The sequence below is a fragment of the Neoarius graeffei genome, chromosome 9 (assembly GCF_027579695.1).
Source record: "Neoarius graeffei isolate fNeoGra1 chromosome 9, fNeoGra1.pri, whole genome shotgun sequence".
In the NCBI taxonomy this organism is placed as follows: Eukaryota; Metazoa; Chordata; class Actinopteri; order Siluriformes; family Ariidae; genus Neoarius; species Neoarius graeffei.
The window spans coordinates 46,512,870-46,525,973 of record NC_083577.1 but is presented as its reverse complement, the minus strand read 5'-3'; the positions used below and the strand labels follow the sequence as shown (position 1 = coordinate 46,525,973).

General features: G+C 41.0%; 1 protein-coding gene across 5 annotated transcripts; it reads left to right on the top strand.

The window, feature by feature from the left end:
• The first annotated feature begins 2,459 nt into the window (after positions 1-2,459).
• Positions 2,460-12,107, top strand: mfsd9 (major facilitator superfamily domain containing 9). Of its 5 annotated transcripts, none has more exons than XM_060929648.1 (6): positions 2,460-2,591; positions 3,251-3,338; positions 7,375-7,418; positions 8,544-8,673; positions 10,500-10,709; positions 10,859-12,107. In XM_060929648.1, the coding sequence occupies exons 1-6, from the start codon at positions 2,508-2,510 to the stop codon at positions 11,659-11,661; spliced, it is 1,359 nt and encodes a 452-aa protein (XP_060785631.1). In that variant the 5' UTR covers positions 2,460-2,507; the 3' UTR covers positions 11,662-12,107. The 5 variants fall into 5 exon arrangements, with proteins under 5 accessions (XP_060785631.1, XP_060785632.1, XP_060785633.1 ...); XM_060929650.1 differs by having other exon boundaries at positions 2,476-2,591; positions 8,544-8,669; XM_060929649.1 differs by lacking the exon at positions 7,375-7,418 and having other exon boundaries at positions 8,544-8,669.
• The last annotated feature ends 997 nt before the right edge of the window (positions 12,108-13,104 follow it).

Below are 13,104 nucleotides of genomic sequence, written 5' to 3'. Positions count from 1 at the left end.
CACATCTCAAAAAAGTTGAGACAGGGGCAATAAGAGGCTGGAAAAGTTAAAGGTACAAAAAAGGAACAGCTGGAGGACCAAATTGCAACTCATTAGGTCAATTGGCAATAGGTCATTAACATGACTGGGTATAAAAAGAGCATCTTGGAGTGGCAGCGGCTCTCAGAAGTAAAGATGGGAAGAGGATCACCAATCCCCCTAATTCTGCACCAACAAATAGTGGAGCAATATCAGAAAGGAGTTCGACAGTGTAAAATTGCAAAGCGTTTGAACATATCATCTACAGTGCATAATATCATCAAAAGATTCAGAGAATCTGGAAGAATCTCTGTGCGTAAGGGTCAAGGCCGGAAAACCATACTGGGTGCCCGTGATCTTCGGGCCCTTAGACGGCACTGCATCACATACAGGCATGCTTCTGTATTGGAAATCACAAAATGGGCTCAGGAATATTTACAGAGAACATTATCTGTGAACACAATTCACCGTGCCATCCGCCGTTGCCATCTAAAACTCTATAGTTCAAAGACGAAGCCGCATCTAAACATGATCCAGAAGCGCAGACGTCTTCTCTGGGCCAAGGCTCATTTAAAATGGACTGTGGCAAAGTGGAAAACTGTTCTGTGGTCAGACGAATCAAAATTTGAAGTTCTTTATGGAAATCAGGGATGCCGTGTCATTCGGACTAAAGAGGAGAAGGACGACCCAAGTTGTTATCAGCGCTCAGTTCAGAAGCCTGCATCTCTGATGGTATGGGGTTGCATTAGTGCGTATGGCATGGGCAGCTTACACATCTGGAAAGACACCATCAATGCTGATAGGTATATCCAGGTTCTAGAGCAACATATGCTCCCATCCAGACGATGTCTCTTTCAGGGGAGACCTTGCATTTTCCAACATGACAATACCAAACCACATACTGCATCAATTACAGCATCATGGCTGTGCAGAAGAAGGGTCCGGGTACTGAACTGGCCAGCCTGCAGTCCAGATCTTTCACCCATAGAAAACATTTGGCGCATCATAAAACGGAAGATATGACAAAAAAGACCTAAGACAGTTGAACAACTAGAATCCTACATTAGACAAGAATGGGTTAACATTCCTATCCCTAAACTTGAGCAACTTGTCTCCTCAGTCCCCAGACGTTTACAGACTGTTGTAAAGAGAAAAGGGGATGTCTCACAGTGGGAAACATGGCCTTGTCCCAGCTTTTTTGAGATGTGTTGTTGTCATAAAATTTAAAATCACCTAATTTTTCTCTTTAAATGATACATTTTCTCAGTTTAAACATTTGATATGTCATCTATGTTCTATTCTGAATAAAATATGGAATTTTGAAACTTCCACATCATTGCATTCCGTTTTTATTTACAATTTGTACTTTGTCCCAACTTTTTTGGAACCGGGGTTGTATTTGATATGGATATCGCAGGAGCATTAGAATTGCAACATAGTCTACATTTATGCACAAGGACCAGATTCACTGTGATTAGTGCTTATAACGAAACGCTAATCTAATTACTCAATATAAATAAAATGCTCAAGACACGTGTGTAATAGTGTTTTAAACATTATTGTTTTCATACCAAATGCAATCTAAAATAATGGTATTCTGAAAATTATAAGGTTTAGTATAATTACATTGAATGATTTAAGCGATGGGCGGCACGGTGGTGTAGTGGTTAGTGCTGTCGCCTCACAGCAAGAAGGTCCTGGGTTCGAGCCCCGGGGCCGGTGAGGGCCTTTCTGTGCGGAGTTTGCATGTTCTCCCCGTGTCCACGTGGGTTTCCTCCGGGTGCTCCGGTTTCCCCCACAGTCCAAAGACATGCAGGTTAGGTTAACTGGTGACTCTAAATTGAGCGTAGGTGTGAATGTGAGTGTGAATGGTTGTCTGTGTCTATGTGTCAGCCCTGTGATGACCTGGCGACTTGTCCAGGGTGTACCCCGCCTTTCGCCCGTAGTCAGCTGGGATAGGCTCCAGCTTGCCTGCGACCCTGTAGAACAGGATAAAGCGGCTAGAGATAATGAGATGAGATAAAAAAAAAAAAAAAAAAACCCAGCAGTGATACTAAATGAAGAGTCGTTTGGGAGCTGAAGGAGTCGGTTGAGGTGAACCGATATGATTCGGTTCACTAAACAGTCGGATTTCACCTCTGTTCGAATGGAGCGCGTGTAAAATATGACGCAGGGCTTGGACTGGACCATGATCAGGGTTGCCAGTTTTCTTGGCAATGATTTCTCAGCGGTATTTTCGGCACAATTCACCCATACGGTAACATTTATTCGTGAATGCTTCGTGTACATGTTATCAACAGTTATTAGTAATTAATGAAACAATTATCTACATGTTGAGTGAATGCACTTCGGTACATGTTTCCCTACAAAATTGTGGTCTGCGCCTGGCGGTGACGCTGCACGTGTTTTGTACAGTGTACAGGGCAGTAAAGGGAAGAGAAAGGCAGCTGCAGCTTCCGTGTTTACTGCTGCTAGCTGTGAGCAGGAGCATGAATCAGTCTGAATGTAATCATATTCATAAATCTAAGAGACCCGCTCGGATTATAAAATGCATATACATAGTTGGGTTCATGGTAAGTAGTTTTTGTTTATTTACAGAAAGCTTGCTGGGTCGCTGGAGGTCATAGTGAGTGGTAAAAGTGTCTTATAATATTTGGTATAGGTATTTATTTATCCCTTGAGATAGTCAGGTGCAGTATACAGCTGAGCAGTTGGAGTTAAAGGGTCCAACAGTGGCTCTCTGGAAGAGTTGGGATTTGAACTTACAACCTTCGGATTAGTACCTCAGAACTTTAACTGCCTGTGATGGACCTGATCTGGTCCAACCTCATTCCTGCACCTGACCTGCTGTAGGGTTTAGTCCCAAGCCAACTTCCATTCTCATCTTTGTCACACACACACAGAGACAGAGTTTAAAGCAGGAACATCTTGCTATTATTCTAAAGGAAAATGACTAGAAGTGTGGTTTGTGGGTTTACTTCAACGAAGTCCTTGTCCAGTTTGATCATGGAGTAGTTGTTGCAACTTTGACAATGTGTGTGCATTGTATCTCTCATTGTGTCTTTCCTATCTTTGGATCCTAATAATGAAAAATCATAGTGTCATAGAAAACAGAGGAGTTATAACCAGCGTTAGCACTGAATATAATACTACAGTGGAATAAGGATCGGCAGCTGTCATTGTGCATCTACATACATGCATGCTGAACAATCTTTGGGGGTTTGTTTTGCAGGACCTGTTTGGGGTCAGTATGATCATCCCTCTACTAAGTCATCACGTGAAGGCATTAGGAGCAAGCCCGATAGTCTCTGGAGTAGTGGGTAAGTTTCTATGGCTTTATGTCAAGTGGGTTCAGAGAATCATTTGGGGTAGAGCTTAAAGTGCATATTCTGGACCAATTTCGGGGGGGGGTTATATGAAAGTATGTCCCTTTACACATTCATCCAGAAGGGTAATTTTGCATAAGGCCATCTGTCTACAGCAGAAAAAAATAAAATAAAACGCATCTGGAAAAATCCCAAGGGAGTCTGGAGCCAGATTCGTGATGTTACCTGCGGAAGCGCCAGCAGGCTGCGAGAGCTTGCATGGTTTCAGTGCACAGTCTGTGTAGACCAAGCGCTCCCATTTCTCTCTCATTGTCCGGTCTTTTGGGAAACGATGAGTACTAATCCCATCAAGATTGGTGTTGCTACACCCTCCTACGATACATCTGTTAACCATTTTAATAATTACACGATAACGTTGAAGAAATTTGCAGAAAACCACCAGGTCGTTTTCTCATAAACAAACCAGCGCTGACATAGGATTCAGAGGGAGGCGTCCCGCATGTGACGTCATGAAAATCAATGTTTCCTGGGAACTCCAAATGCCAAGTTTTTTCAGAGGTGGACCAATTCGCCTCAAATGGCTTGATTTCAACTGAATTTTTCTGGTATTGCGCAAGGTAAAAAAATTGCACAAAATGCAAAATGTGACACATATTTGACCAAAGTTTAATATAAAATAGGAGAATTACATTGATCTTGCTCCTGAATTTATCCGTGATATGCACTTTAAGCTAAATAAGTGACCTGATCAAAATGGATTCAGCATCACACTCAGTAGTAAGTAGCAGTATGTACTTTTAAACATTTGTTACACTCAGTAGTTCCGAGGGACATATACAGGCACTGGTTTAAATTAACCTAACTTCTTGAACCTGTTGTTACATTTTGATGTAATTCTTTCAGCTGGTGCTCTCTCAATCAAGGTAATCGAAACGGCTGAGAAAATAAAATTATGTGCACCACCTTCTTCCACTATTATTTCACTGTTAATGTGTCAGGTATACAGCAGAGAAGTTGTGCTCTTTCATTGTAGTGTAACTTAGTATGTTTATACTTTACCCAATACTATTGTAAATAGATTTTAAAATACAAATTGTTTGAAATCATAAGACTTCCAAAACAGATACTGTGGAATTCGATGTGTAATGGCAGAATTGTTAATAATTATTAGCTTTTTTTGGATAAAAAAGAAAAGGAAAAATAGACTAAGTACCTTTTGAATAGTTTTTTTGCAGTTTTGTATACCTTATTCCTGCATTATGATGGAATGTCAACTATGATTTCAGTATTTATCTTTTTTCTTTTTTTAACAGCAAAGACTCTACAGTTGCTGTATATTTCACACACCCTTTTCAGTGAAAAGCTTGTTTGTTCTACTCTGATACACTTTCACACAGCAGGCTCACTAACTGAAGTAGCGTGGGCATTTATTGTAATCACAAGGTTTCTAGCCCTTCCATCAGTCCAGACTAAAATTGCTTTAAAGGTGAATTAAATATAACATAAACACTATAAATACAACATGTGATTCTGTGCTGTATGGGGAGCACCAACACAGGGACATGAGAGCTGGGAAAAACAAGCAGACAGGTAATTGGTAATCATATGATGTGACTTTAGGATAAGGATATAAATTCACCTCCAGAGAAATTGTGATGTTTGGCAAAACAAAATCAAGATAATGCATCTCACATTTTCACTGTTAAGTGTTGCTGCTCTTCAGTTTCACTGATATCCATCAACGTCAAGCTGTTCCTTGGCCATCCATCCATGACAATTTCATAGTAATATACACCATTGTATGTACAATTTAATCATTACAAATACACATACAGATGTTGACTTGGCTTTGGTTTGGCATATTATATTCTGAAATAGTTAAATAGCTTGTCTGCTACGATGCATACTCTCAAGGTATGATATGTTACAGTTGTCTTTAATACTGTGAGTTATTTCAGACTGTATACATTAATTCACTTAGGTTTCTACTGGTTGCATGCCTTCATCACTTGTTCTGTGGATGAAAGCATAAGTTCATTCCTGATGTTCGATTTGCAAGTGAATTTGAGAATTTAAAGATTAACAAAACCCAAAAATAAAGTCCTTTATACTAACAGATAATATCCATACAAGACGTTTGAGCGTTCACTTGTTCATATTTGTATCTGGATACTGTGTACAGATTTTATTTTAAGAGAAAATCAATGTCCCTGAACGCTGACATCTTACTCTTTCCGAGGTTCAAATATCACGCTTGGAGTACAAATTGTGACATCACCTACACGCTACATGACTTACCGAGGCTAGAGGATCTCATAAACACATCACTTCTAAATTGTTGTAAACAGCCCTAAAGATGCCTGAGTGTCAAGCGTTTGGCATAAGCCCAATCCTTTATCATTTTATGTAACATGCTTTTGTTTGTTTTATTCACTGAGAAAAGCAATCTTTTTAGACAACAAAAATCGCATTGCTATGACAATGGAATTGTTTAGTAGTACCTATGTCAGTATGGTATCTAGCAGAGTGAGATTTAAACTTCATAAAAGCAAACTCTGTTGATTCGTGTATTTTGTTGCCAGTAAATCACATGGGTACAGAAAATTTCTCATTAGATTTTTAGAATTAGAAGACTTTGTCACATATACATTACAGCACAGTGACATTCTTTCTCTGCATTTAACCCATGTGAAGCAGTGAACACAGAGAGAGAGAGAGAGAGAGAGAGAGAGAGGTGCTCAGTGACCTTTTTTTTTTTCTTCAATTAGAAACCTTTATTTGATAGATACTTTATTCATCCCGAAGGAAATTAAGGCATCCAGTAGCTTATATGACACACAAATGTCTCATCTCATCTCATTATCTCTAGCCGCTTTATCCTTCTACAGGGTCGCAGGCAAGCTGGAGCCTATCCCAGCTGACTATGGGCGAAAGGCGGGGTACACCCTGGACAAGTCGCCAGGTCATCACAGGGCTGACACATAGACACAGACAACCATTCACACTCACATTCACACCTACGGTCAATTTAGAGTCACCAGTTAACCTAACCTGCATGTCTTTGGACTGTGGGGGAAACCGGAGCACCCGGAGGAAACCCACGCAGACACGGGGAGAACATGCAAACTCCACACAGAAAGGCCCTCGCCGGCCCCGGGGCTCGAACCCAGGACCTTCTTGCTGTGAGGCGACAGCGCTAACCACTACACCACCGTGCCGCCCCGACACACAAATGTAAGATTAATTAATTTAATTAATAAAAAAAATTAAACTCTCGCAGAAGACAATTGTGAGATCATCACAGATTCTAGGCAGTATGTATAGTGGAAGTGGTTCAGTAGGATGCTATGGTAGAATAGAATGTAAACAGAATGATGGTTCTGTGTAACGAAGGTAAACAGCATACTAGCGTGCTGGTAACGTCACAGGCGGCTATCCAGTTTCAGTGCAAATGGCTGTGTCCAGGTAAGCCTATTTTTAGGAATATCATAACTTTTAGGATGGATAAATTGTTCTTATAAAGTTTTATTTTTAATTTAAATGTGCAGGGAGCACATCAGGGCACTTTCCGTGACCGGCAAATAGCGTTTATTTTGGGGTTTTGTTTGACTTTAAGGTCTTCTTGTCCGACAACAGTGCCTGACCACACTAATGCTGTTGCGGCTGAATGGGCACAAATCCATACAGCTGTGTTTCAAAATCAAGTGCAAAGACTTACTGGAGGAGTGAAGATTGTTGGAACAGCGAAAAGGGATGAACTCTGGAAACGGATCTTCAGAAAAGCACATACAGTACCAGTCAAAAGTCTGGACACACACATTCACAGTAATGAATGTATGTCCAGACTTTTAATTGGTGCTGTATAGGTGTGATGGTCTTGTGTCCATAACCTGTTGGCTATATAGTGTCTGAACCAGCTTTGACCAGTTTGTAATGATACTGGAGCACCTCACATATCCACAGCTAAAAGACCAAGACAAATCGTGTCTTTCAAAGTTAACCATAACTTTCTCTCATTTGGATATTGCAGGGTCCACTTATGGGGTTTTACAGCTTTTCTCCAGCACTATAGTAGTAAGTAATGAATATTATTCTCTAACAAAACCCTACCATTCTAACTTAAACATTAATATACAGTGCAAAACAATAGGAAGAATTTTGCTGTACATACATTATATATTGAGTCACCTTTTCACTGTTCTAAAGTATATTAAGAAATAATTGTGTTCTTCTTATCATAACATGGATCCTCAAGAAACTGAAAATATTGCTAACAAACCAAGAGTATTTTAATGTAATACAAGTGTTCCTTATCTGAGTCTTGTCCCTGATTTAAATTAGTTTAAAACTGCAGGGTCATGAGACAAAAATTAGGACGTGAAGGAGGCATTTGTTTGTTTGGTTTTTTTTTTCCCTTGGATGCTAAGCACAGAGAGGGAGGAGAGGAACAGCCAAAGCTCTGTCTTTCCCTAATAAATTTGGCTCCTAATTGCATTAAGCCAACATGTGCTTGTGTGCTGTATCGTATGTCATAGTACTAGTCTTAAAACTAAGCTGTGAAATGTCTCAAGCTGAAACCTGCAGTCTCTCAGCTTGGACTCCAACTCTCATCATCACCCAATTAGGCGATCATACCTTCATAAGGTGAAAACAGCTTTGCCTTATTCCCCAGTATACCTATTTAAATGTATTAAATACTTTTTCAGTCTTGCTGTGAAAACACAAGTGGTCTGGCTGAAATGAACTTCATCTCATCTCATTATCTCTAGCCGCTTTATCCTGTTCTACAGGGTCGCAGGCAAGCTGGAGCCTATCCCAGCTGACTACGGGCGAAAGGCGGGGTACACCCTGGACAAGTCGCCAGGTCATCACAGGGCTTACACGTAGACAGACAACCATTCACACTCACACCTGCGGTCAATTTAGAGTCACCAGTTAACCTAACCTGCATGTCTTTGGACTGTGGGGGAAACCGGAGCACCCGGAGGAAACCCACGGGGAGAACATGCAAACTCCGCACAGAAAGGCCCTCGCCGGCCCCGGGGCTCGAACCCGGACCTTCTTGCTGTGAGGCGACAGCGCTAACCACTATACCACCGTGCCGCCTGAAATGAACTTAATATCATGAAGTAAAACAAACAACGCCTGATTAAAAAGACACACATTGTCACATTTTCCTCATGTTTCTTTGTTTGGCAGGGCAGCTGGAGCGATGTAGTGGGAAGGCGCTCTTCTTTACTGACATGCCTTTTGCTCAGTGCTTTCGGATACAGCCTTCTGGGGATGTCCACTTCTATTGTCCTGTTTGTGCTGGCCCGAATACCTGTAGGTATGTTATGGAGATTTGTTGCATCTACAGATCTGAGATGTGAAGTAATTTCTGATCTGATGCTGCACATACAACACTGGGAATATTATTATTATTATTTGTTTATTATACAGTATATTTATTTTATGGCTTCTATATTAGCATGTCAGTAAAAAATGAAATTTTAGATTTCCAGTTCATGTTCCATCCATATTTTTGTGTTTTGCTAAAGATGTTAGCATATTAAGACCCTGTTTTAGATAAAAGGCATCAAGGCTGTCTGGGACCTGCAGAAACATCAAGTGAGAGACAAAGTCTGATAAAGAACTGAATCCACTAGTTATTTGGAAGAGCATACTAGCTGCTTTCATTGTAAATGTCATGAAGAAAATTGGTGCAATTTTATACAAAAAGCCAGTCACATGAAACTTATTTTGATTTGTCAAAGGATTATATTGAATATTCTTTTGTTACATACAGTACCAGTCAAAGGTTTGGATACACCTTCTAATTCAGTGGTTGATTTTTTTTTTTTTTTATTAATTAAAAGACACTTCATGTCATAAAGTAATGATGGATGTCATTTCTCTTTACTTAGTTGAGCAGTTCTTGATATAATATGGATTACTACAGTGGAATAGGGCTAGTTACTGTATTTATACCCCCTGCAAACAAAGTTTGGGGGGATACATAGGAATCACCCTGTCCGTCCGTCTGTTCATGTGTCTTGTAAGTGCACCTCCTCCTAAACAGTTTGATGGATTTTGATGAAACTTTATACAGTTGCAGTATACCACCTGACAATGTGCATGAAGGAAAATAATCCCGGTCGGATGTTTCAAAGGGGAGATAATTCAACTTACTCCCTTACATATTGCAATATATGATGACAGGCTCATTGGTAGGGGTATTCTATAGTGAGTTTACTCACAGTTCTAGTTTTATTTACCATATAATTCTATGTATGTTCCATATGTTATTTTATAGTTTTGAGTCTTCAGTATTGTTTTACAATGTAGAAAATAGTCGAAATACAGAAAAACCTACGAATGAGTAGGTGTGTCCAAACTTTTGTCTGGTACTGTAGGTTCCTCTATTTGGTATTCAGATGCTTCCTCTTTACCCTCTATAAGCGCACCATGCAAAGAAAGCTTGGGAGCCATTTGGGATTCACCCAAACACAAATAACTGGGAAGACTGTCATGTGACCTACTTTAGTGACAGCAGTTGTAATAATTTATAACAACTACTGATCAAGAGTTGATATTTTTATTATAACAGCTTATATATAATCAGAAATAAACTCTGTTCATACTAACACACCTGAAAACGCATATCGCATGACCATTCTCATACACTGGGTATGCACGTGCTGGTATAAACAACTGATGCTGGACAAGCGTTACCAAATCAGGAAACAAACATGCATGTCTGCATTGTCATTTCTAAACTTCACTGTGTTCAAACTAAAACGAGGCCAGCAATGTTTCCAAGATTCTCTGTTTTGAAAACCCTGGAGCAGTGTGGACACCAGCGTAAATGTTGCAAAAGTGATGTTTTAGAACTAAAACAAATTAATATAGATGTAACCTAAGACATAGTTGTCATCTACTGAATACAAGAAGTTTTCAAATCCTGTAAAATGCCATTTGGACTAGTCTTACTTTTTTCAAGGTCAAAATTTTGATATTTAGAAATTTTTAATTTTATAATTTATTTTTTAAACAAATGTATGTAGTTGATTTTATATACTGCAAACCAACGAAGCAAGCAGGTTCACTTTCAATATGTATTTATCAGTGATCTACGATGCTTGTATTGATCAGTGGTTTTCACCTTCTCTACAGGCCTTTTTAAACACTCCTTGTCCATTTGCCGAGCTCTTCTGTCAGATATAGTGTCGGAGACAGACCGCCCTCTGGTGATGGGTCATTTTAATGCAGCTTCCAGTGTGGGATTCATCCTGGGCCCAGTGGTAGGAGGCTACCTCACTGAACACGAAGGAGGATTTTATATGTCCTCTTTTGTCTGTGCAGCTATCTTCCTCCTTAATACAGGTGCACTTTGTCATGTAAAACAAAAAATACATGTCTGTTTACCAATCACCTTGTATGTACTGTTATCTGTGTGCATGCATTTTGAAAGGGTTATGTAGTAATCTGTTCTGTGGACTAATTTAGACTGTTTGTTTTGTCATCATTCTTAGGGTTGGTCTGGATGTTGCCCTGGAGTGAGTGTCGTTTAGATGCTAACAAGAACAGCAAAAGCAGACAGCCCTGTGACAGGCTGAGAAACTGTGATGGGAGCCATCTTGGTTGTCCCTCTACTACTAAAACCCTTCGTTCTGCTGGATCTCTGTTCAAGGACTGGGGTAACATGGTTCTGCTCCAGCTGACCTCAGTAGGAGCACAAATCCGAATGGTGGCCTCTTCTGACATGTGGGATGTGTTCCTGGTGCGTCTATTAATGGCACTGGCAATCATGCTTTACCACAGTAACTTCTCTCTGGCCATGGAGGAGCGCTTTGGTTTGAAACCCAAAGTGACAGGCTACATGATCAGCTACAGCAGCATGCTGGGTGCACTTGCTGGGTGCTTGGTGGGCCCCATGACTCAACTGTACAGAGGTAATATGTCTGCCCTGCTGCTGCACTCCACAGCGTTCACGTGCTCGTTGATCTTCCTGTATGCCGCAGCAGGCAGCGTCTGGCATGTGCTGCTCTCCTCCACATTCTTTGCCATCTCTACCAGCGTGGGGCGCATCTGCATTACAGACCTGGAGCTACAATGTGGAGGCAGTGCAAGGGCCAGTGGCACCCTGATTGGGGCAGGTCAGTCAGTGACGGCAGTGGGGCGTATCTTGGCCCCGCTGCTTTCTGGCCTGACTCAGGAAATCAGCCCATGTGGGCCACCAAGCCTTGGGGTGCTGCTGGCTCTCACAGCTCTGGTACTATTGCTTGTTAGGACTCCAAAGTGGGCTAAGATGAAGGACAAGAATGCCAAAGATTGATTGGATAGAGGTTTAAAGCCACACAGATTTAAGAGAACAAGGGGCATTGTGGTGGCAACTATTGAAATTAGCAGTTATCTCAGTCTAAAATGAATGTTTTTGAAAGTGTATAATTGTGATCTAGGTATGAGTGACTGCTCTTAGAGCAATTGCAGCAGATGTGATCACCAACAGAGTAGCCACCAGTGTCTCCATATACACCCTAGGAGGACCTACCAGACCAAAGGAAGTCTCAGAGTCTGATTCATATCTGATACAACAATCCATCTCATCTCATCTCATTATCTCTAGCCGCTTTATCCTTCTACAGGGTCGCAGGCAAGCTGGAGCCTATCCCAGCTGACTACGGGCGAAAGGTGGGGTACACCCTGGACAAGTCGCCAGGTCATCACAGGGCTGACACATAGACACAGACAACCATTCACACTCACATTCACACCTACGGTCAATTTAGAGTCACCAGTTAACCTAACCTGCATGTCTTTGGACTGTGGGGGAAACCGGAGCACCCGGAGGAAACCCACGCGGACACGGGGAGAACATGCAAACTCCACACAGAAAGGCCCTCACCGGCCACGGGGCTCGAACCTGGACCTTCTTGCTGTGAGGCGACAGCGCTAACCACTACACCACCGTGCCACCCTACTACAATCCAAATTAAAAAAAAAAAAGTTGGGATGTTGTGTAAAATGTTAATATAAAAACTGAGTACAATAATTTGTAAATCCTTTTTGACCTATATTCAGTTGAACCCAACACAAAGGCAAGGTATTTAATGTTCAAACTGATAAACTTTTGCAGTTTTTTTTAAATTTGTTTTTTTTGTAAATATACACTCATTCTGAATTTGATGCCTGCAACACATTCCAAAAAAGTTGGGACAGGGGCATGTTTACCACTGTGTTACCTTTCCTTTTAACAACATTCTGTAAGCATTTGGGAACGGAGGACACTGTTGAAGTTTTGAATGCGAAATTCGTTCCCGTTCTTGCTTGATATACGGCTTAAGTTGCTAAACAGTCCAGGGTCTCTGTTGTTGTATTTTGCCTTTCATAATGCACCATACATTTTCAATGGGAGGCAGACAGACCAGTTTAGCATCTGCACTTTTACTACAAAGCAATGCTGTAACGCATGCTTGGCATTGTCTTTCTGGAATAAGCAGGGATGTCCCTGAAAAAGATATTGTCTGGATGGTAGCATATGTTGCTCCAAAATCTGTATGTACCTTTCAGCCTTCACAGGTGTGCAGTTTACATGTGCTATGGGCAATAACACATACGCCTACCATCACAGATGCTGGCATTTGAACTTTGTGCTGGTAACAATCTGGATGGTCCTTTTCCTTTTTAGCCTGGAGGACACAGCATTGATGATTTAAAAAAATAATTCAAAATGTGGACTCATCAGGTCTCAGCACACTTTTCCAGTCAGTTAATCTTG